Source organism: Podarcis cretensis (genome assembly GCF_951804945.1).
Source record: "Podarcis cretensis genome assembly, chromosome: 4".
Classification (NCBI taxonomy): domain Eukaryota; kingdom Metazoa; phylum Chordata; class Lepidosauria; order Squamata; family Lacertidae; genus Podarcis; species Podarcis cretensis.
The window spans coordinates 17,401,010-17,425,228 of record NC_137173.1 but is presented as its reverse complement, the minus strand read 5'-3'; the positions used below and the strand labels follow the sequence as shown (position 1 = coordinate 17,425,228).

At 46.4% G+C, this 24,219-nt stretch overlaps 1 protein-coding gene across 4 annotated transcripts in view; it reads right to left on the bottom strand.

The window, feature by feature from the left end:
• The window catches only part of HEPHL1 (hephaestin like 1), a 44,507-nt gene extending 30,711 nt beyond the window's left edge, over nucleotides 1-13,796 (bottom strand). For 2 of the 4 annotated variants that reach the window (XM_079973403.1, XM_079973405.1), the window contains exons 1-5: nucleotides 13,496-13,696; nucleotides 7,661-7,905; nucleotides 6,819-7,031; nucleotides 3,651-3,830; nucleotides 1,605-1,859 (exon numbers count right to left, since the gene is read on the bottom strand). In XM_079973403.1, the coding sequence (XP_079829529.1) occupies nucleotides 1,605-1,859; nucleotides 3,651-3,830; nucleotides 6,819-7,031; nucleotides 7,661-7,905; nucleotides 13,496-13,665 (1,063 nt within the window). In that variant the 5' untranslated portion in view covers nucleotides 13,666-13,696. Of the gene's footprint in view, nucleotides 1-1,604; nucleotides 1,860-3,650; nucleotides 3,831-6,818; nucleotides 7,032-7,660; nucleotides 7,906-13,495; nucleotides 13,697-13,726 lie in introns of those variants that run through there. The other 2 variants (XM_079973404.1, XM_079973406.1) reach the window with 2 other exon arrangements.
• Between the last annotated feature and the right edge of the window lie 10,423 nt (nucleotides 13,797-24,219).

Below are 24,219 nucleotides of genomic sequence, written 5' to 3'. Positions count from 1 at the left end.
AAGCTGCAGCGCGCAGCTCTACGTCTTAACCCTAGACCGGCGAAGTACCGTCTGAGTCTCCTCCCCTATGACACCAGTTTAAGATCCTAGCCCTGCTCCACCTTTTACGCTGCTCTCTCCTCCTCTGGGTCCTCCTGCCCGCTGGGGCATGAGTCGCTTAGCTCCTCCCCCTCCCTCCGGCTGGCTTTAGGACCCGGTTCCCAATCCTTATTCTCTGCTGTCCCGCGCTCCTGTACATTTGAACTTGCCTCTCGCGTCAACCCAGTGACCTTCCTCCTGACCGTTACACTACTTCTTTTTTTAAAAAAATATATTTTATTAAGGGTTTTCTTGTTTTACAGTGTAAGTGTAATGCCTCGTATTTTTTTTTTTTTCCCGTGTAACATTTTTACAAATCCATTTCATTTGTTGAGGCATTAGGGGGAGAAGAAAAAAGAAAAGAAAAAAAAAAAGAAGAAGAAAGGAGGGTGGAAGGAGGGGAGATGGATGGGGGTGGGGTGGGGTAGCGGTGTTTCTATTATGCTTAATGTATGTAGTTTGGTGTCAGCGTGCTTGTGTTGTTCACTTGTGTTCCTTTGGTGGTGAGAGAGGTTGGGGTTGGCCTAGGATGTGATTGTTTGTTTGTGATTGGCTGTGGTGATCTTTGTTTTCGTGTGTGAGTGAGGTGGGTGGGTGTTTTGGACCAAGTTAGCCATATTGATTTGTATGCTGTTGGTGGATTATTGTCATTGTCCTGTTGGGTTGTGTATGTGATAAAGGGGAGCCATACCGGGGTGAAGGTGTCTTCTTCTGTTTGTCCCCGTGTCAGTTTCAGTTTGTTAGTTAATTTTTCTAGTAGGGCTGTTTCCCATACTATTTGGTACCATTGGTCCATGCTTACTCCTGACAGGTCTCTCCAGTGTCTGGTTATGGTGTTTCTGTCACTGCTTCCCTCTTCCGGGATACTGGCCGGATCTGACCTCCCCTCCGTTGTCTGACTCTCCGATGGAGGTGTGGTCAGCCCTGCCTTATCTTCTCTCCCTGGTGGGGAATGCACTGGCCCCGATCCTTGGGACTCTTCCCCCCCACTCTGCTCTGGTGGGGAAGCTGGTCCTGATTTCCAACTACTGCTCTGGGAGTCCCTGCTGCCCCCTTGCTCCTGGGGCGTTCCCCTTGGGAACCCCCTACCCCTGGCCACTGGCGCCCCCTTCTGTGAATCTTCCGATTCGCTGGAGAGGCTCATGGAATCCCTCGGTCCACTGTCCTCTTCTCCTATGCTCCCCTCGGATTCTTCCCCTTCGCTCTCCATCTCCTCTCTTCCCTGTGCCTCTGCTCCTGAACCCCTGACACATACGCTTCAGGTTACAGACTTCGCTAACCCAGAAATATTACCTCGGGTTAAGAACTTTGCTTCAGAATGAGAACAGTGGCGCAGCAGCAGCAGGAGGCCCCATTAGCTAAAGTGGTGCTTCCGGTTAAGAACAGTTTCAGTTTAAGAACGGACCTACAGAATGAATTAAGTACTTAACCCAAGGTACCACTGTATATAAAATATTACTAGCAGTAGTAGTTGTTCTGGCCCAACTGCAACGTCTATTGACCTTTCTCGAATGGTGCATAGATACCTTGTATGTGATGATCGACTTGACAGGTCAAGAGCCACTTCCCAGCATTCTCTGCCATCATTTCTGCTGTCACAAAAGTGGCCGGAAAGAGGCTGATGACATCCATCCTGTGGCCTCTGCTAAGCAAAGTATGGCCGAAGAACTGTGCAGAGTGAACATCGATCTCGGTCCCCATCCCAAACAAATGCCAGGACACCAATTCACCAGTGCACATCTCCAGGCCAGGGAGGTTTCCAAAAACATAACCGTTAATTGCTGGAAACATATAACACAATATAAGAAAAGAATCCATGAGTTACAGGGATATGAATGACAGGGACATTCATTTTAAAATAGCTAATGTGTGCCACATTTAAGATTTTCCTTCTTGTTCTCTATTTCACTAACGTAATGGAAGCAAAATGGCTTCAAACGAAGTCATCATCACCCTTTTCTCCTTTGTTTAAAGATAAAGAGTGGCTGGGGAAACCCAGCCAGATGGGTGGGGTATAAATAAAAAAATATTATTATTATTATTATTATAACAAGAAAGATATGAAATTTAAAGGTGAAAGAGACAGAAGAAGAGAATAAGAAAAAGAAAACAAAGAAAACCAAGGGGACATGAGATAAAAGGAAGGAAAAACAGAGAAGGGAAAAGTTGGGTGGTTGGAAGAGGCCCCCATGCTTCAAGATGGGGTTAGAGATGGATTCTGGGGTCTAGACACTGACAGCTGTGGGCCAGTAGATGTCTGAGGTGAGCACAGAGTTATGAGTCCAGAAGTCAGCGCCGAAGAGCAAGATTGCCTCAGAAGTGGTGGACTCTCCTTCATTAAAGGTTTTAAAAGCAGAAGCTGGATGGCCACTCTCGTGGGGTTGCTGTAGTAGTGAGTTTCCTGCATTGCCAGGGCGTTGTACTAGATGATCTTTGAGGTCCCTTCCAATTCTATGAATGGAATTCAACATCGCACTAAGCGGAGAAGGAGATCTGCTCATGCAACAAGACTTTCCCACCTTTTCTCCCTCTGCTGCACCTTTTCTTGTGCAGCAGAAAGTCCTGTTGTACAAGTGGACCACCTCATTCCATTCATTCAACAACTTAGTTGCATCTCACCCTACGATTCTAAAGACAGGACATGGTGAAAGGCAGGAGGCAGCATTTAGGAACAAGCCAGCTGTCAGAACCCAAGAATACAGGAAGACACCAGAGCTCAGGGACAAGCTTGCTGCTCAAAGCAAGGCGCAACTGGAACAGGAAGACCTTCAAACTCCTTCCTGCCCAGGGGGATCCTGTGGACAGCCTGCCTGATGGGGTCAGTCCAGGGGCTGAGGATGCTAAACTGCTCAGTTTGATGCTGCAACATGCAGTTCAGGGCTTCGCCACAAGGAGACGCTGCACACAAACCCAGAGGCCCTCCATTCAAGTCCTAGGGACTCATGGCGAAAGCCAGGGGTCAGCAAACGTTTTCAGCAGGGGGCCGGTCCACTGTCCCTCAGACCTTGTGGGGGGCCGGACTATATTTTGGAAGGGGGGGGGGAAATGAACAAATTCCTCTGCCCCACAAATAGCCCAGAGATGCATTTTAAATAAAAGCACACATTTTACTCATGTAAAAACACCAGGCAGACCCCACAAATAGAGATGCATTTTAAATAAAAGGTCACATTCTACTCATGTAAAAACACACTGATTCCCAGACCGTCCGCGGGCCGGATTTAGAAGGCGATTAGGCTGGATCCGGCCCTTAGTTTGCCTTCCCATGATGAAAGGCATTTCACAATGGGTTGCTTGCCTAACCTCTGCTTTTTTTCCTATAGGAGCTGCTGAGATGACTCAAAGCTGAGGAACCTGCCTCAGGATTGAACTGAAGGCACCTAGTCTGGCTTGGCCTGTGTTTCAAGCTGCGGGTAGTAGACGAAAGAGGAGGCATTAATATCCTGACACAACCCCAGACTATTTCCTCTCACAAGGAAAGGAAGAGGAGCCGCAGCAATTAGAAGTTGCAACCAAATCTGGCAGCAATTGCAAAACAAGCGTTGTTCTTCCTGTCCTGCAGCACAGCTCACCGTGCATCTTATTGCTCTTTTGGAAATCTTCGTCCTCTTTATCCACAGTGCTGGGTTCCAAGCAGAAGGTATTTATATTTTCATCCAGGTACCAGCTGAGATTTTCATCTACGATGCTGAACATCAGAGCAAAGCTCTTTGTGGCATGGGCCGCTGGCGCTGAAGCATCATCTAATGTTCCTAAGAAAGCAAACACGTAAAAGTTTGTTTTTTGTAAACCCTTTAAGTTATTTGGAGCCACTTCACATGTTCTAAAAATTCTTGCCTTGAAATCAATCCCGAGCAGGAAATCAGTGTGCAGACTCAAGGCCTAGGTACATATTATGTACGTGAATGATGTTGTTAGCAATTGCACAGGGGGATTCTTTAAACTTACAGACCAAGAACATGGGATAGGCCTTACACGTGAGCAGCACAACAGTACATGGGGAAGGGCCAGGGCTGGCCCATCCATGAAGTAAGGTGAGGTACCTGCCTCAGGTAGCAGAATCTACAGGGGCAGCAAGCCCACCTCCAAGGAATGCATCACCTGCAGCTGTATTTATACTCCAGATTTCTTTTTGGAAAAGCTCTATGCTGCTTTCAGCATTTACAGATTCATAGAAATGTACAGTTGGAAGGGATCCCACAAAGGTCATCCAGTCATCCTGCAGTGCTGGCATCACAGCTAAAGAACTACAACTAATCCAGAATGTGGCAGCTAGACTGGTGACTGTGAGTGGCTGCCGAGACCACATAACACCGGTCTTGAAAGACCTACATTGGCTCCCAGTACATTTCCAAACACAATTCAAAGTGTTGGTGCTGACCTTTAAAGCCTTATAAGGCCTCGGCCCAGTATACCTGAAGGAGCATCTCCACCCCCATTGTTCAGCCCAGACACTGAGGTCCAGCACTGAGGGCCTTCTGGTGGTTCCCTCACTGTGAGAAGTGAGGTTACAGGGAACCAGGCAGAGGGCCTTCTCGGTAGTGACCCGCTCCCATAAGATGTCAAGGAAATAAACAACTTTTTGACTTTTAGAAGACATCTGAAGGCAGCCCTGTATCAGGTAATTTTTTCATGACTAATGTTTTGCCATTTTATATGTAAGCCGCCCAGAGTGGCTGGGGAAAGCTGGCAAGATGGGGGGGGGGGGTATAAATAATAAAGTTGTTGTTGTTGTTGTTGTTGTTATTGTTGTTGTTGTCACTATTATAGAATCCCTGACAGGTGGTCATCCAACCTCTGTTTAAAAGAATCCACCACCTTCCGAAGCAGTCTATTCCCCTGTTGAACAGCTCTTACTGCCAGAAAGTTCTCCCTGATGTTTAGTCAGAATCTCCTTTTCTTGTAGTTTGAATCCATTCTACTTTCTGGAGCAGCAGAAAACAGCCCTTCATATATTTGAAGATGTCTACCCTATCACCTGTTACAGATAGGTAGCCGTGTTGGTCTGCCATAGTCAAAACAAAATAAAAAAATAAAAAAATAAAAAATATCTGTATCTGAAGAAGTGTGCATGCACACGAAAGCTCATACCAAGAACTAACTTAGTTGGTCTTTAAGGTGCTACTGGAAGGAATTTTTTAATTTTGTTTTACCCTATCACCTCTCAGTCTTCTCTTCCCCAGGCTGAACATACCCAACTCCTATCAACATCATTTGCAATAATTGCACTTGTGTGTATCTGCTATAGACAGAACCAACTAATGGGGTGGATGGGAATGCTTTGCTCTCCTGCCTTCCCAGCACCAGACTTCATTGCAGCTTCCCAAGAGGGACAAGGCAGTGGGGAGCTTGGCATGGTGTGGGTGCGGTGGCAGAGTCAATCTGTTGCTCCTGCTGCTGCTTCCACACTGCCTAACTTCCCACTGCTTTTCCCCTTTCCTCTTCTTCTCAGTAAGCAGCAGTGAAGCATGGCGTTTCGAAGGCAGGAGGGCAATGGAACCTCACCTGCTCTGGCTGCAGTTGCCAAGAAAAATCACATTAATAATAATAATAATAATAATAATAATAATAATAATAATAATTTATTTATATCCTGCCCTCCCCAGCTGAAGCCGGGCTCAGAGTGGCTAACAACAGTAAAAGTAAGCACAGCATTCTAAAATCAATTCAGAATCAAATTAATGGCAACCATTGGGCTAGAGTTCTGTGTGAATTACCAAAGGAGGGGGGTCAGGCTGTGCCTTGGCCAAAGGCCTGGTGGAACAGCTCTGTCTTGCAGGCCCTGCGGAAAGATGTCAAGTCCCGCAGGGCCCTAGTCTCTTGTGACAGAGCATTCCACCAGATCAGGGCCACAGCCGAAAAAGCCCTGGCTCTGGTTGAGGCCAGCCTAAACTCCCTGTGGCCTGGGACCTCCAATATGTTTTTGTTTGAAGACTGTAAAGTCCTCCATGGGACACACCAGGAGAGGCAGTCCCGTAGGTACGAGGGTCCTAGGCCGTATAGGGCTTTAAAGGTTAAAGGTAAAGGTAAAGGGACCCCTGACCATTAGGTCCAGTTGTGACCAACTCTGGGGTTGCAGCGCTCATTTCACTTTATTGGCCAAGGGAGCCAGTGTTTGTCCACTTAAACCTGATCCTGTACTCCACCGGGAGTCAGTGCAGCTGGTATAGCACCGGGTGAATGTGATCCCGTGGCGAGGACCCCGTAAGGAATCTCGCTGCAGCATTCTGCACCCGCTGGAGTTTCTCAAGGGCAGCCCCACGTAGCGTGAGTTACAATAATCAAGTCTGGAGGTGACTATCGCGTGGATCACAGTGGCTAGGTCAGGGTGAGAGAGGTAAGGAGAGTACAGGAGCACAGCAGGTAAAAGAGATATGAATTCTGAGGGGTCAGTTAAAAAATATCTTCAAGTTGGCAGGTCAAAAACCTGCTGGAAGAGAAAACTCTTTGTAAGGCTGCAATTCAGGCTTTCTGAGAATACTCTCTCCTTTCCCCCACTCCCCAGCTATCAATGGGACTTGATGGGAGGAAATGGTTCTTTTAGGTATCTTGGCCCAAAATTGTTTAGGGCTTTCAACATAATAACCAGCAGTGTGAATTGGACACCAGAAATGGGCTAGGCTACTCAGAGGTCATGCAAAGCTACAACTGCTGAACGTATCAGAATTTGTGGATGCAGACCTGAATTTTTTAACCAAATCTTGCTGCCACAGGGGCACTTGGCACGACATGTTCCGTACCTTTTCGACAAACCACCAGCGGCCCAATTAACCCAGTGCTGATATCTTTTGGCGTGTCGATATGCGAATGGTAAATCCAAGTCAGGCACCGTGGATCTGCCGGTGTAGGTGAAAACTCATCTGTAACCAGCCATGTATATGTATAATTGGAACCAGGGAGAACAAAATCATCAGCCTTGCTTTTGCCACCTGTTCCATCTCGGTAGAGGGCTCCTGAGGAGGAATGGAAAAAAAAAAAAAAGATTGAAGTTCTTTGTGTGCCCTTTTAGACATCTTACACATGAGCATTTTAGTTTGTTCTCTCTCTCTCTCTCTCTCTCTCTCTGTTAAAGTTGCTTTGATCACTTTTGCAAAAAGAGAAAAGGTGGGAAAGCGGCTAAGTAAATATAGGACAGCACTCAAGTAGGTTTTATTCAGAATAAACCCACTGAAATTAATGAACGTGGCTGTGATGTGAGGTTAGGCACCATTGCCCTGCCCCACCACCTGATACTGGTATAAAAATATTTGGCTTCTGCACAGCCTACTGTACGAAGCCAAGAGTCACATTTATTACTCCACCCACTTTTACTTCTGGCCCCGCCCACCACTAACATGTGACACCCCACCCCCTCGAAGATTCCCTGGGAGGGGATGTGGTCCTCAGGCTAATGAAGTTTCCACACTGCTGGAGTAAATGAACTCTTGGTCTGACAAATTGATGTGAGCCCAGATCTGAACCGAGGCCTCCTCTGTCAAGTTTCCAACATGCTACCTGAACCACTATACTGGCTCCCAGGAGTAATAGAGGAAAGAGATAGAATCTGAAACAGCAGAAGAGGAAAAGCAAATCTTTGTTTTACCTTCAGAATCTTTCTCGTAGAAGACTCCGTGTGGATGTACAGAATAAGGCCGGGAAGCAAAGTTCTTCAAATGAATAATAAAAGTATCTCTTTCTTCGGCTCTCAGAACTGGACCTAGAAAACCCAGCCAAGAGGGTTTGGGGATCTCCTGGGAGAAAGTGTCGTCTGTGAATTGTTTGAAAATTGCTTTCTTGTAAACCCGACCTATCCTGTTGGGGCCTCTTCTCACATAGACAATTGCTTCTCTGCAGTAGAAAAGGGGGGGGGGGTGAGTTTAAGTTAATTTTCAATCCATGAATCATATGGAACAGATGAGGAAGATGAGATTTGAAACACCAACACAAGCACTCCATGTGTGGGAACCAATCAACTTATGTAAGGTAAAGGTAAATGTACCCCTGCCCGTACGGGCCAGTCTTGACAGACTCTGGGGTTAGTGCGCCCATCTCACTCAAGAGGCCAGGGGCCAGCGCTGTCCGGAGACACTTCCAGGTCACGTGGCCAGCGTGACAAAGCTGCATCTGGCGAGCCAGTGCAGCACACGGAAACGCTGTTTACCTTCCCGCCAGTAAGCGGTCCCTATTTATCTACTTGCACCCAGGGGTGCTTTCGAACTGCTAGGTTGGCAGGCGCTGGGACCGAGCAGCGGGAGCGCACCCCGCCGCGGGGATTCGAACCGCTGACCTTTCGATCGGCAAGCCCTAGGCGCTGAGGCTTTTACCCACAGCGTCACCCGCATCCCCTATCAACTTATGTAGGGGACAGGTAAACACTGAATGTCATCATGTGTCAGGCTGCAGCCAGCAACTCCTAGCTGGTTGCCCAGGAACGTACAAAGACAAGGGAATGGTTCTTACTATCTGATTTTTATTCAGTATTTACAGAGAGAGGCTATAGAACCCAGCCTTTTGGATAATGGTGTTGTCCCGAGTGAATCTCCACCCCTCGTCTCTCCCACTTCCTCATTCGTCAACCTCATTGTCTCTCCTATGGGTGCTGCTATGTGCCCTCTGTCTTTGAGCTCTTTGCTCTCCTACTTTCAAGGCTCGCCAGGTTCTGGGAGAGGGGTGTGTGTCTGGAATGCTTTCTAAAGACACTGTGTCTGTCAGCTGTTGCCTGCCTGGTGCTTCCTCCTCCTCCAATCCCATTATTTCCCAACTTTCCTCCTCATCTGCCTCTGAGCTGTGACCTTCCTGTTGTAAATCTAAACTGTCTTCTTCCTCCTCCTCCCTGGAAGGGTCAAGCTGGGGAGGCGGTCTCCACCATTCCGCCTCTGCCCAGCTCCTGACATAATGATACCATTTCACTAATAATAATACAGTCATACCTCATGTTACGTCCGCTTCATGTTACGTTCTTTCAGGTTACATCCTGCGGTGATCCGGAAGTACCGGAAAGCGTTACTTCCAGGTGTTGCTGCTCGCGCATGCGCAGACGCGCAAAATGACATCATGTGCATGCGCAGAAGCTGCAAATCACAACCCGCGCGTGTGCAGACGCGCCGCTGTGGGTTGCGTTCTTTTCATGTTGCGAACAGGCCTCTGGAACGGATCCCGTTCGCAACCAGAGGTACCACTGGAATAATAATAATAATACAGTGGTACCTCGAGTTAAGGGACGCGGGTGGCACTGTGGGTTAAACTACAGAGCCTAGGACTTGCCAATCAGAAGGTTGGCGGTTCGAATCCCCCCAACAGGGTGAGCTCCCATTGCTCGGTCCCTGCTCCTGCCAACCTAGCAGTTCGAAAGCACCTCAAAGTGCAAGTAGATAAATAGGTACCACTCCAGTAGGTTCACCAGAAGCGGCTTAGTCATGCTGGCCACATGACCCGGAACCTGTACGCCGGCTCCCTCAGCCAACAAAACAAGATGAGCGCCGCAACCCCAGAGTCAGCCATGACTGGACCTAATAGTCAGGGGTCCCTTTACCTTTACCTCGGGTTAAGTACTTGTTTCATTCCGGAGGTCCATACTTAACCTGAAACTGTTCTTAACCTGAAGCACCACTTTAGCTAATGGGGCCTCCTGCTGCTGCCGTGCCGTCGGAGCACGATTTCTGTTCTCATCCTGAAGCAAAGTTCTTAATCTGAAGCACTATTTCTGGGTTAGCGGAGTCTGTAACCTGAAGCGTATGTAACCTGAAGCATATGTAACCCGAGGTACCACTGTACCATTTTACACACCTCCTTCAACTAAACATTAATAAGCAGCACAGAGAAAATATGTGAAATGCTGGCAACATTGAGTTAGGTCTTGAGAGTGAATATTTGGAGCCGTTTTCCCCATTTCGTGATGACTTTTCTTTCATTGTCCCATAATGTAAACTAGATCTTGTGAAGCAGCAGCCATCTCTTGTTTGTCTTATCAGCCCCCACACACCTGGCAAGCATCAATATGTACCTTGCCCTTTGCATGGCACATACATTTCTTTTGCAACTCCCGGCCCTACAGGGCTGTAACCATACATAGGGTGTAGGAAACAAACACTGGCTAATGGAGTGGAAAAAGAGGTCATTATGAATTAGTTCACAATTCAATTGCAGAGGGGACTTTGCTGGGAATTTTGACTTCAGTAGCTTAGCTTGCTTAATTAAGGGCCCCTCAATACATCCTTTTTATTGCACATTCACAATGATTTGTGCTCTGGATTCTGCCAAGACACAATCCTACTTTCAACACTGTGCCTGAAAAGGTTTCAGGGCAGCAAGACTTCCTGCTGTAATCTTGTAACTTTTTATTCTGCAAATTGCCCTCTGGACAGCAATTATGTTGTAGCATAAGGGGAAGCGTCACACAACAGCTAATAAAGCAGAACCCCCCCCCCTCTAATACACTGTCATTGTGCCAACAATTAGGGTAGCCATACAGTGGTGTTAAGTTGTGGGTGAACATATCAGACGACACAGCGATTCTTCAACAGCTCTTGTTTATTCACAGGCCAGAACAGAACTGAACTGAAGGGTTCAGCCAGCCTGCTTATATAGAGCTCCACTAGAACGCAACAGTAACCATTTTCTGCAACTATCCAATCACTGAATGTCACTTTCAATCCCTTATTTGCATATGTGAACCTGAGTGAAAACTATCTACAGTATCCCCCTGCTGTGAGAACTTCAGTACATAACAAGTGGTACCTCGGGTTAAGTACTTAATTCATTCTGAGGTCCGTTCTTAACCTGAAACTGTTCTTAACCTGAGGTACCACTTTAGCTAATGGGGCCTCCTGCTGCTGCCACACCACCAGAGCATGATTTCTGTTCTCATACTGAAGCAAAGTTCTTAACCTGAGGTACTATTTCTGGGTTAGCGGAGTCTGTAACCTGAAGCGTATGTAACCTGAATCATATGTTACCCGAGGTACCACTGTATTTCAAAAAGTGAAAATCTGAACACAAAAGTTGTTCAGCCTTTTTTTTTTTTTTTTTTGGCCAAGTTGTTTAGCTATTTTTGCAAAATCTGAAAAAACAACAACACATTAAGTTTCTGAGCTATTTTAAAGGAAATTCGCCAAAATCTATACTTCCGACATGGGTTGCCATACGTCCGGATTTTCATGGACATTCCAGCGATTTCTGCCCGGACACTGTTTCCGACGGCCGAATCCTGGCTATGTCCGGGAAATTCCGGACGTATGGCAACCCTAAACATGTTGCAGAATACACCTACAATAAAACACTAATCTGGAAGGGAGCATGAGTAGACTTGTCTGGTCTACATTTGATCTGGGGAATGTCTGCAAAGGACTGGTTAGTGCTTTGGAATTCTAAGAATTTGCTACATCCAACACTGCAAACCCTATTGGTCATGAAAAACCAGAAGCAAACGCTATGCAACAACATTTTAACATGCAACAAAGAGTTAAAATAAACTTAGAAATTCAACTTTTGAAGCCTTTTGAAGAAAAAAAGCACTGAAAATTTAGTGCAGATCCATATAATTGCAGAAAAGCTTCTACCATCACGTATACAAATTGTTCTGTTTATCCATCTCAAACCACTCAGATGAAGCCACATTTCATCAGTGTTATAAAACCTGCACCTTCCAATGATTTTGTCTACAAGGTTACACGCAAGCCTATGTAGAAGTCATTATTTCTCCACGAAGCTTGAAGGCCACAGCAGGCTCTGAAAACATCAAAAACAACAGATGCTTGGCAATCAATAAACGTTTCATAAAGCGTGCTTCTCCTTTATGCATTGATAATAGGAGCTTTTCTTTTTTTCCTGTGCAAGCATATACATGCTTACTGACTCACAAGCAAGTCCCATTTACTTTAATGTAGCTTACCAGAAGATCGTCTGTAGAATGCCAGCACTGGGTGCTTCTAGACTCACGTTGCACAACTAAAGTTGACTTGGTGCTCTTGGGCAACAACTGCCCCCAAGCCCAAATCTGACTTTCTGTGATAAGGAAAGTGATGGCGGAAAGGCACTGGGGAGAGTGGGGTGATGCTTGCTTGTCAAAATAAATGCTTTAAAAGCTCGTATCATCTGAGCTCCCTAACATTCTGCAAACAAATTAGGATAAATGATCGATACATAGGTTGTCTGGTAGTGACCTTAATCTCTCAAAAATGGTTCTCTTTCTGTCCCAGATATTTATGCCTGCATTCTGAAGAATTCTGAAGAATTGTCACATGTGAATCACCATGCAAGTGCCAGTGGTGTCCAAACTTTTTTCAAAGAGGGCAAGATTTGATGAAGTGAAGGGCTGTGATGGCCGACCAAAGCTGTTGAGCTTTTTTTAATGATTGAAGTTATTGAGTTTTTTTTAGGATTGAGGTAGTTGAGGGTTTTTTAGGATTTTACCCCAGGAAATAAACTAATAAACTATCACAGGGGCTGGATTAAACCAACCGGTGTGCCGGATTAGCCCCCCGAAACGGATTTTGGACATGCCTGGCCTACACCGAAGACCCTTCTCAGAAATCTATATTTGGGGTGTGAATGTGTGTGGGGATCAGCAGAGCCACAGTTCAAGGCCCACTTCAACACATTAGTGGCTTGAAACGCAACAAAGTCAACTCCCACTTCCGCTGTGTTTCAAGTCAGACCAGAGAGGGGGCAGAGATGTCTTCACATTACCTGATTTCTTTCCCCACGTCAAACTCCAACTGACTGATGTTGTTGTCTGCACATGTGCTATCATGTGCACATGCACAGCCACTGCCTAAATGTACGCGCCTCAGTTTGATTATGGCTTCTGTCTTCAAATCAAATGGAAGCTGGTTTGAAGAAAAGCGCAGCCGTTGTGAGGACCGAAGCTCCCGCCCGAAAATAGTCTGAAAAGCACCACCCTGAGTTCATTGGGACTTACTTCTTAATAAGCATGTTTAGATTGCAATCTTTACTCCTCCCGATACAAGTACGATAGCTCAACCATAAATACATAATCATCTTGGGGCGTTTAAGTCAAACGCAGTTGAATGGCAGTTGCACTGTGGTACTGAAACTTAGGAAACTTTGCGTTATTACAAAAAGACCGCAGCACAGGTCTTGACTCCCCTCCAAATCCCTTGGAATTTAATTTAATTTAATTGCTAAGTGTGCAGACCTTTAGCAGTGCGCCTTAAATGCACATTGCAACTGTGAAACGATGGGCAGCCTAAAAAAACTCCTCGCATTGCCGTTTGAACCAGCCTATGCTGCTTTCCGATGCATTTTAAGGTCGCTTCAAAAACTTGTTTCATTGCCCAGACATGCTTCTTTGGAGGAAACAAACAAACAAGCAAACAACTTGGAAAGCACTGAGCCCAATATGCATCTTGTGGTCAAGTGTGAATTAACTACTTTAAAAGCGACAGTAGAAACTCAGAAGACTCCTGCTTTGACTTACTCATCCTCTGTGAGATTTTGTCCTGTGATCAGATTCTCGCCGCTCGGTGCATAGTCCCAGTTCTCCTCCACAATTCCAAGGTAGTACATCCTGGTAGCCGCTTCTGCTAAAAACAAATGCCAGAAGATTAGGCTGGTTAGAAGGCAGGCAGCTCCCTTCACGAAAGACATTTGTGTGTGTTTTTGTGTGTGTGTGTGCAACTCAAGCGAGAGGCAGCCAAAGTGCGCTCACCTCAGCCCTGCCCACTCACATTCCAACTAGTCAGACAGGAGGCAATGGACAAAGCTGTGCCCCTCCCAGGCAGCAATTTGGGGCTGATGAGGGCACAGGCCAGAAAACTTGAGCCAGCTGGCCGAAAAAGGGCCTGTGGTGTGGGGTTGCCATGGCAACAAGCCTCTTGCCAGGCTTTGAAGGCCCGCGTGTGTGAAACTGTGACTTAGTGTTGTTTGTCCCTCGAGCTAAATGAAGAGAGCGCTTTATTTGTAAATTTGGGCGATTCCCCCCCTCCTTCCAGGCATTCGTACTGTATGAAAAGGACGGTGCAAAAGTGTTATAATGGGGACTTTTTGTCTTCTTCGACTCCTGTCTGTCTGTAGGATGGTACACTGACACGCTCTGACAAGCCTCTCCTTGCTCTGTTTTCCAGTAAGCTGTGATCCTAAATTGAACGCAACAGTGCTTGACTTAGTGTTAATTGGCGAAACTTAGCTTATTTCATGAATTTGTGAGTTTATGGCAAATCTTCCCCTCTCCCAAACTCATAGCAATATTGTGCTGTGACAGACTGCATATAAATTGACGTCCTCAATGGGCCATTAGCCTGATCCCGCAGGCTCATATTACGTCCTTATGTTCTTAATGTGATTTCATACATAGAAGCAAACACGGAAGTTCATTCACACATTACTGCTCCTCGATGCACGCATCAGTATATCTTCCAGAGGGGTACCAGTGCAAATCTCTTGCAGCAAAAGCAGCAAATAATATCACGGCACTTTATAAAGACTAACAGGTTTATTGTGACGTAAGCCATGGGTAACCAGTCATGTGCTTTCCAGGCATTGTGGGACTCTGCTTCCCATCAGCCCTAGCCAGCATGGCCAATGGTCAGGGTTGATGGCAGTTGTAGTCCAACAGAATCACTTGGCTACTCCTGAACTAGGCAGTCTGACCCAGTTGTAGTAAGCCAGACTTCATGGACCTTGTGTCTTCCAGATGCTGTTGGACTACATGTGCTGCCTGGAGGTGATGGGAGTTGTAGTTTAACAACATCTGCAGAACGTAGTCATTGCGACTAGTTGCTATTAATCAGTCGGTTGGATAGCTCAGTCGGTTAGAGCGTGGTACTGATAACACCAAGGTTGCAGGTTCAGCCAACTGGATATTCTTGCATTGCAGGGGATTTCATTAGTCAGGCATGTCCAACTCCCCAGAGACTGCGATCTATTCCCACTATAAAAAACGGGCAGTGATCTGCCCATTGGATTGACCAAAGTTATTAACAACAACCCAGGGTTTCCCGCCTAAATTAAGTTACGTGGACCTGAGTGAAAACTATATACAGTGGTACCTCAGGTTACAGACGCTTCAGGTTACAGACTCCACTAACCCAGAAAGGGTTAAGAACCTTGCTTCAGGATAAGAACAGAAATTGCATGGCAGCGGGAGGCCCCATTAGCTAAAGTGGTACCTCAGGTTAAGAACAGTTTCCAGTTAAGAACAGACCTGCAGAACGAATTAAGTTCTGAACCTGAAGTACCACTGTACACAATACCCCAGGTGGCCAGGGTGAGAACTTCAGTACATAACAAAAGTTGATCAGCTTTTTGAGGGGAAGACCCAAAGGTTTTTTTTTGGGGGGGGGGACACGATCAATCAGGAACACACGATCAACCAGGATCAACCAGGGTTGCCCCATGATCAACTGGTAGATTGCGATCGACCAATTGGACATGCCTGGACTAGATGATCCTCAGTGTCCCTTCCAATTATATGATTCTATGATAGCCTTCATACATGAGTCTGTACAGACATTTGAAGTCATTTTACCTATTTATTCCATTTTTATCCCACCCTTCCAAAAGGAACCTCAAGGCAGCATGCATTACTAGAGGGGTGTGTGGGCTTGTATGCAACAATCTAGTAAAGGTAAAGGTACCCCTGACCATTAGGTCCAGTCGCAGACGACTCTGGGGTTGCGGCGCTCATCTCGCTCTATAGGCTGAGGAGCCAGCGTTTGTCCGCAGACAGTTTTTCCGAGTCATGTGGCCAGCATGACGAAACCGCTTCTGGCGAATCAGAGCAGTGCACGGAAACACCGTTTACCTTCCCGCCGGAGCGGTACCTATTTATCTACTTGCACTTTGACGTGTTTTCGAACTGTTAGGTTGGCAGGAGCAGGGTCTGAGCAACGGGAGCTCACCGCGTCGCGGGGATTCGAACCGCCAACCTTTTGATCGGCAAGCCCAAGCAGCACAGTGCTTTAACCCACAGCACCACCCGTGTCCCATATGCAACAATCTACTCTACTCTAAATTATACTGCATGATGTATGTATAATAATTTCATCTGACTCCAGCGAAGATCCCCTATTAAATAATTTGCTGATGGTGAAAATGAATGCTAATACAATCTCCTACCTCACACTATACTCTTTGTGAGTGGCATCAGTGCTATGCTAGCAAAAAACCTCCAGCTAATTCAGCCCCGTTTCCCCAGTCTTATATTTTCTCTTCCCTTTACTTAAGCTAATTGGTACTTATTGCCTCACAAGGCCTTTGCATATATTCATTAACGTCAATTATCCAGAGGCAAAACTCAAATAATGCTTATTGCAGCACTCCAGGCAGGTATCAGCAGATTTGGGGGAACTCCATAGTTTGCAGAAGTAGGGGGGGGGGGGGAGGAGGAAAACATTTCCTGGGGCAAGAAACCCAAATGCTGTCTGAGACTGTGTACACAGTGTACCTTTAAAGCATGTTTGAAGCCAATTCTTTCCCTCAGTCAATTCTGGGAATTGTAACTCTGTGAGGGCTAAACTACAATGCCCAGAATTCTTTGAGGGAGTAACTGTGACTGTGATTATCCAAAACCTGGGGTTCCCCTGCATGAGAGGCTCAGGAGTATGCAACTAATTATAACTGTAGCAATAGGAGGATTTTGTTTCCCTTATACAGTGTGAGGCTGTCTTTAAGGAACAATCCAAAAACTGCAACTCTGAGGAACTGGGGGCTAACTAGGAATAGGGGCTTGGTGATCACAGCCGCTCAAATGATATTTGCCCAAAGATGGAAAGAAGAAAACATCCCGACCAAAGAAACATGGCAAAAGAAAATTATTGGACTATGCAGAAATGGCGAAACTTACCAGCAGAATAAGAAATCAAGACAACAAAGTTTTTAACAGAGAGTGGAAGCCATTTGTTGAATATTTACAAGATTATTGTAAACAGATTAAGACATTCGCAGGATTAATGTTAAAACACACAGTGATATAAAACAAATATTAAGTATGTGTGGTAAATAACAATTAGGTCTAACTTGGAAATGCAGTAAAAAAAAATATTATAAATATAAGTAAAGGTAAAGGTACCCCCTGACCATTAGGTCCAGTCACGGATGACTCTGGGGTTGCGGTGCTCATCTCGCTTTATTAGCCAAGGAGCCAATGTTTGTCCACAGACATGTGGCCAGCATGACGAAACCGCTTCTGGCGAAACCAGAGCAGCACACGGAAACGCCGTTTACCTTCCCGCTGGAGCGCTACCTATTTATCTACTTTCACTTGATGTGTTTTCGAACTGCTAGGTGGGCAGGAGCTGGGACAGGGCAACGGAAGCTCACCCTGTCGCAGGGATTCGAACGCTGACCTTCTGATGGGCAAGCCCTAGGCTCTGTGGTTTAGACCACAGCGCCACCCGCATCCTTATAAATATGTGGAACTGCAAAAAGAGGGGGAGGGAAGTCGAAATATGATAAATGTAAAAATCTGATTTTCAGGTATATTTGTTTGTTTGTTGTAAAATGAAAACAATAAATAAAAATAAAAAAGGAATAGGGGTTTGGGGTGGTGCTGTGGGTTAAAACACAGAGCCTAGGACTGGCTGATCAGAAGGTCAGCGGTTCGAATCCCCGCGGCGGGGTGAGCTCCCGTTGCTCGGTCCCTGCTCCTGCCAACCTAGCAGTTCGAAAGCACCTCAAAGTGCAAGTAGATAAATAGGTACCGCTCTGGCGGGAAGGTAAACGGCATTTCCGTGTGCTGCTCTGGTTTGCCAGAAGTGGCTTAGTCCTGCTGGCCACATGACCTGGAAGCCGTACGCCGGCTCCCTTGGCCAATAAAGCGAGATGAGCGCCGCAACCCCAGAGTCGGCCACAACTGGACCTAATGTTCAGGGGTCCGTTTACCTTTGCAGCTCAGTACAGCCTACTCTGTTCGGCAACAACTCTCCAGGGTTCCAGGTGGGGACACATTTCCAATCCTACCTGTGAACGCCGAGGATTGAACCTGCAACCTTCTGCAGATCTATGATTACTCCCCTTCATTAAGCCTTTGACTTCATCCCTCAGGCCTCCTCTCGTAACTGAAATAAATATGTGACAGCATTTGCTGATATTCAAATGTTGCTGTCTTCTCCTTCCCTCCCTTTTATTGACTCCATTACTGCGAAGATGAAATTTGTAAGCGGCTTGTGGGCACTTAGCTTGGAGTCGTTTTGTTTCTCTTGCTTGTGGTTTCCATTTTGTTTTGTTTTGCTTGCTTGCTTACATGGGTGCCGGCTCACTAGGGCCCTGCATGCTCAAGCACCAACAAAATTCCCCATGAAGGGGCCAGGCAGCCACAAATTTCAGCGCCAGGGCCATGCACAAGGCATGGCAACCACGGCTCTGGACGCCCCTGGTGTGCAGTGAGAATAATTAACAATTAGTAACTGTAATTTCTGGTAAGGTTTTTATTAAAGTTTTTCATAATACCATAATATATAGAAAACAAATGCAAATAAAAAACCAAAGATACAAATAGAGTAAGTAGAATAGTAACCATAATTGTAAATAAGATCTTCAAATTAAATGAATTCCAGTTGTCAAGTAGCAACACCAATTCCTTTAGCCATGTTTATTTATAGGCAAATGCCAGACTAAGTAATTTTCCACCAAGGGGAGAGAAAAAAAACACCACACAAGTTTGACTTCCTGAAAGTCATCTTCACAAATTCCAGTGTTTTGGTTTACCTTGTTCTACTGAATGACTACTATTTTTTCCCACTCGTAGCTTGTTCACTCAGGGCTAAACAAATGACTCTGAAGTCACAATGTACACTGTCTGGAGCAGCAGTGTGAAGTGGAAGAACTGGGATGGTAAATTAAAGGCTCTGCAGAGCTACCATCCTGTGGAGGTTTGGAGTGAGAAAACAGGAGCAATTCTCTCCTTATTAAAAACAAACGCATTGTGGTTTTTTGTTTATTTCATTTGTGAGTCCCTTGACTCCAAAATGGTCTCCAAGTGACGTATCTGATCAAAAGGCATACAAACAAAAACAAACATAAAAAATTAAAATGAAATCAGGCTTCTTAGGCTGAGCGGATGCAAGCCAGCCTTTATCCGCCTAACACAATCGAGACCAGCAGATGACCCGGTCATTGAGCATTCGCCCTGATTGGCTTATGTGGTGGTTAGATTATATCTGGTCTTTATTGAATCATAGACCCACAGATTTTGTTATATATATTGATCCGGAAAGCATCTCTAAGCAGAGGAAGCAGGCTTCCACAGGGGTAAAAGATAAAGGTAAAGGCAGCATTTTTTTATCTCCCCCAAGCTAAGCAGTTGGCTCCTTACCTCTCTCGCCCTGACCTAGCCACTGTGATCCACGCGACGGTCACCTCCAGACTGGATTATTGTAACTCGCTCTACGTGGGGCTGCCCTTGAGACTGACCCGGAAACTCCAGCGGGTGCAGAATGCTGCGGTGAGACTCCTTACGGGGTGCTCACCATGGGATCACATTCACCCGGTGCTATATCAGCTGCACTGACTCCCGGTGGAGTACAGGATCAGGTTTAAGGTGCTGGTTTTAAACTTTAAAGCCCTATACGGCCTAGGACCCTTGTACCTACGGGACCGCCTCTCCTGGTATGTCCCACGGAGGACCTTACGGTCTTCAAACAAAAACATCTTGGAGGTGCCAGGCCACAGGGATGTTAGGCTGGCCTCAACCAGAGCCAGGGCTTTTTTGGCTGTGGCCCCGATCTGGTGGAATGCTCTGTCACAAGAGACTAGGGCCCTGCGGGACTTGACATCTTTCCTCAGGGCCTGCAAGACAAAGCTGTTCCACCAGACCTTTAGTCAGGGCACAGCCTGACTCCTTCCTTTGGCAATCTTCACAGAACTTTAGCCTAATGGTTGCCATCAATTGCAGTTGAATTAATTTTATAATGAAATTATTTTAGAATGATGTACTATTTTATTGTTGTTAGCTGCCCTGAGCCCGGCTTCGGCTGGGGAGGGTGGGATATAAATAAAATTTATTATTATTATTAAGGACTCCTGGACGGTTATGTCCAGTCAAAGGTGACTATGGGGTTGCGGTGCTCATCTCGTTTTCAGGCCGAGGGAGCCGGTGTTTGGCCACAGACAGCTTTCTGGATCATGTGGCCAGCATGACTAAACAGCTCCTGGAACAACGGAACACCGTGACAGAAACAAGAGTGCATGGAAATGTCGTTTACCTTCCTGCCACAGTGGTAGCTATTTATCTACTTGCACTGATGTGCTTTCGAACTGCTAGGTTGGCAGGAGCTGGGACAGAGCAATGGGAGCTCACCCCGGGAGCTCACAGAGATTTGAACCGCCGACCTTCTGATTGGCAAACCCAAGAGGCTCAGTGGTTTAGACCACAACGCCACGTGTGTATCCCTAGCTGGTCATGAATTCACATTAAAAAAACAAAGTGTGTGATTCCTTGGCTGGTGGGACTACAATGCATACTCGCTTTTTTGTGGGGGAGGGACACACCTTCCAATCAGCTGTTCAGAAGTGGAAGCAAAAGGTTGTATTCAGTCTTACTCTTCCCTGTTCTTCCACACGCTCATACCCCACAGCTGAACTGTGCTTGTCATTGCTTTCTGAGCAAATAAGGCATCAGAAAACTACATATAAAAATGGGAATGAGCTAACCTGCACGTACAAACCCATTTTCTAATCCTATTACGTTTTGTTGACTCTGCTAGAGTTAAGGCTCCCTCTGCTGGATAGAAACGGCCTCAGTTGTCATTTGCTAAAGGTAAAGGTAAAGGTACCCCTGCCCGTACGGGCCAGTCTTGACAGACTCTGGGGTTGTGCGCCCATCTCACTTAAGAGGCCAGGGGCCAGCGCTGTCCGGAGACACTTCTGGGTCACGTGGCCAGCGTGACATCGCTGCTCTGGCCAGAGCCAGAGCCAGAGCCAGAGCCGCACACGGAAACGCTGTTTACCTTCCCGCTGGTAAGCGGTCCCTATTTATCTACTTGCACCCGGAGGTGCTTTCGAGCTGCTAGGTTGGCAGGCGCTGGGACCGAGCAGCGGGAGCGCACCCCGCCGCAGGGATTCGAACCGCCGACCTTTCGATCGGCAAGCCCTAGGCGCTGAGGCTTTAACCCACAGCGCCACCTGCGTCCCATTGTCATTTGCTAGTGGTTTCCAAACTGTGCTTGAGCAAAGAGAGCATTCTAACGCTTGCACTTAAAAGGTGCAGGGAAGGACTTAGGGTAATGGGGTAAGTAATGGGGCTTCAAGGATGCTTTAAGTCCTATTTCTTGTTCTTGAGGCATCATTAGGTACAACACTCTTCTGGGGAACTTAATGCAAGATCAGTGGCTTTGCTACCTGTTTCTTTAGCTGCTTCCTTGTGCACAATGTCCTCTGGTATCCTGATAGCTAGCTGCCTTATAGCTGTTCATACATTTGTCCATCGAGAGCGGTATTGTCAGCTCGGGCGGGCAGCAATTATCCAGGTTCTCAGGTTTCCTCATCGCTTTCCCATCAGTCTTTCTAATCTCTTATACCTGATGCTGAAGATTTTGGCTGAGCCATGCCGACTGGCCCTGCACCATATATGATCTCAGGTGTGCGGCAGGTAAAGTGTGGGGCAGGTAAAGCCAGGCTTGACCAAGCACCCAACAACCACCTGATTGCTGAGCATTTGGGAAGCACAGGACAATTCACTACACTTTGACAGGCGTCAACCACCTGATGTCATTATGATTGGCTGGTGGGTATTCTTCATGTCCACCTGCCTAAGTTGGCTCATTGGGGGTGGGAGAGTTAAAGATCTGGTGTCAGGCTCCGGGGACTCAGCTCCCCCCCCCCACTGGCCGTAGATAAGCAGGACAAAGCGAAAAGAGTCCGTTACCATTTAAAGAGTCTTTAATGATCACAGCAAAAGAACAAAGCATCCATTATCGGAATTGAAGGTGTTCCCAATTAAGGATTCTACCCACTTCCCCCCAGTCACTTCCATCTTGCAACCTGATCACATAACCACCTTGGTTTTTGTGTAGCCACCTTATCTGCTCTACCTATCTGCTCTTGGACTGATAGGCTGGACACTTTCTAGAGAGATTCTGTTAGCTCTTTCTCTTCCTGTTCTTCTTCACTTTGCTGTTCACAGCCCAGTTCTTCCCAGCTTTTGTCTTCAGAACTATGCCCCTCTACAAACCGCTGTTCCAAATCTATACTGCTTCTTCTGCTCCTGGGCAGCTTCAGGATACTGGTCAGGAGCAGGGGGAGAGCGAGGTGTGACATTAACATATGAGAGTGCTGGAGGTGAAATAGTTAAACAGGTTACCCAATCAGAACCCAGGGGGTGGAGTCAGAGGGACTACAAAACCAGCTCTGGGAGGGGCGAAGGGAGGAGTTCCTTGGGAGTTGGGTGGTTGGTTGGAGTGGGAGTGAATTGGGATAGAGTCTGTGGGTAGGTTGGGTGAGTGTAGTGAAATAAGCTGAGTCAGGAACGGTTAGGAGCTAGGAAGACAAGTATATATCTGAGAGGTGGTTTAGTGAGTGGGAGCAGGTAGGTCTGTAATTGACCGATACCGTTTATGAAACCACACACTTGTTAAACTGCAATAAATAAACAGAAGTTTATGTTCCAATTTAACCCTGACTGGACTCAGTATTGTACCAGGTAGGGCTTGGGTGGTGGCAGCGAGAAATAAAGTGGTGGCACAGGATCAATAGACGGTGAAACGTCCGGGGACCCTGTGTGATGGCCACACGAGGCTCCCACCATTCCTCATCAGAGCAGTACTCCTCAGCCTGGTCTCTGACATCTGGCCTGCTGAGCCAAAAAGGACCCCAAACCCGGGTTAGAGTGTTGGAGCAGCAAGCACCAGGTTCAAACTCTAATTCAGCCATGAAGTTCATTGGATTGTGTTGGGCTACTCACTTTCTCTCTCCTTAACCTACCTCAAAGGGTTCTGGTGAGGATACAAGCATGAGGAAGAGCCATGAGTGCAGCCCAAGGCTTATTCGATGAAGGAAACTGTTAGGATATTTCCGTTCCACCTTAAAAGGGAGCAGGCTTTGTGAGTCACAGAGTCTGCGTATTTCCTGTTCACAGGATGTTTCTGTTGCCTCTCTCTCTGTGCCTGAACACGCAAACAGGCAGTCATGTTTTTTCCTTTGTTCTGACCAACGCTGAATAAACTTCTAAATAATGCTCTCCTGCGTGCATCTTTCACTGTGCGAATTCTGCTGATAGAGCGTGCATCAGCTCTGGAATGTGGCAAGCTATTTTCTGGAGCTCGTGTCGCTAACTGCTGATACTGTATCTATGGGAGATCGATGGATTGTCCGGAGGCGACATGGGGGCCATGATGGGCTTTATCTCCCTGGCAGTATCCCAACAGAAACAACTCATCTGCAATAAATAAATCCAGCTCAGACTTAAGGATATTTAAACCTAATGTACCTGTGCACATCTAACTCCAAACTGGTTCATAGCCAGTACACCATGCATTGGTGGGTTTGGGAGAAGCAATTTCTGGGAGTTTGATGTGATGCAACTTTTTAATAATAACAGCACATTGATGGCTGTTAATATTGGAAGTGCACGAACCTGTTCTTTTTAAGTGCCCGGCAACCTCAACAAGACTGACATAATGGTTAATAGTCTCTCTCTCCAATATTATCAAGCCCTTTCATTAAAGGATTCTGAGACGCTTCGTACCTCTAGTAATTATACCATTCTTGCGAGATGGTTTAACAAACACAAACCAGTCAATCAGCTCTCCCTAAAGATGGGGCAGTAACAGGTTATTACCCTTAACTTTGCTAAGGATGCACTGAAAGGAAGGGTAGATTTTGACTAATAATTGGCAATGTGGAATTTACAGGTTCTAGTGGGACTAAGAGTGATCTAGGCCTCCATGCCAAATATTAACGCAACCAACTTAAAGACTCATTTTGAAAATTATCTGTGTTTGAAGACTGAAAAAAAGGTTAGTTTATGAATAGTAGAAGAGTTGGACGTTATTCTGGAGCAGGCATAGGCAAACTCGGCCCGCCAGATGTTTTGGGACTACAACTCCCATGATCCCTAGCTAACAGGACCAGTGGTCAGGGATGATGGGAATTGTAGTCCCAAAACATCTGGAGGGCTGAATTTGCCTATGCCTGTTCTGGAGCAATGCTAGCTAGCTAGCTAAATAGATAGATGATAGATAGATAGATAGATAGATAGATAGATAG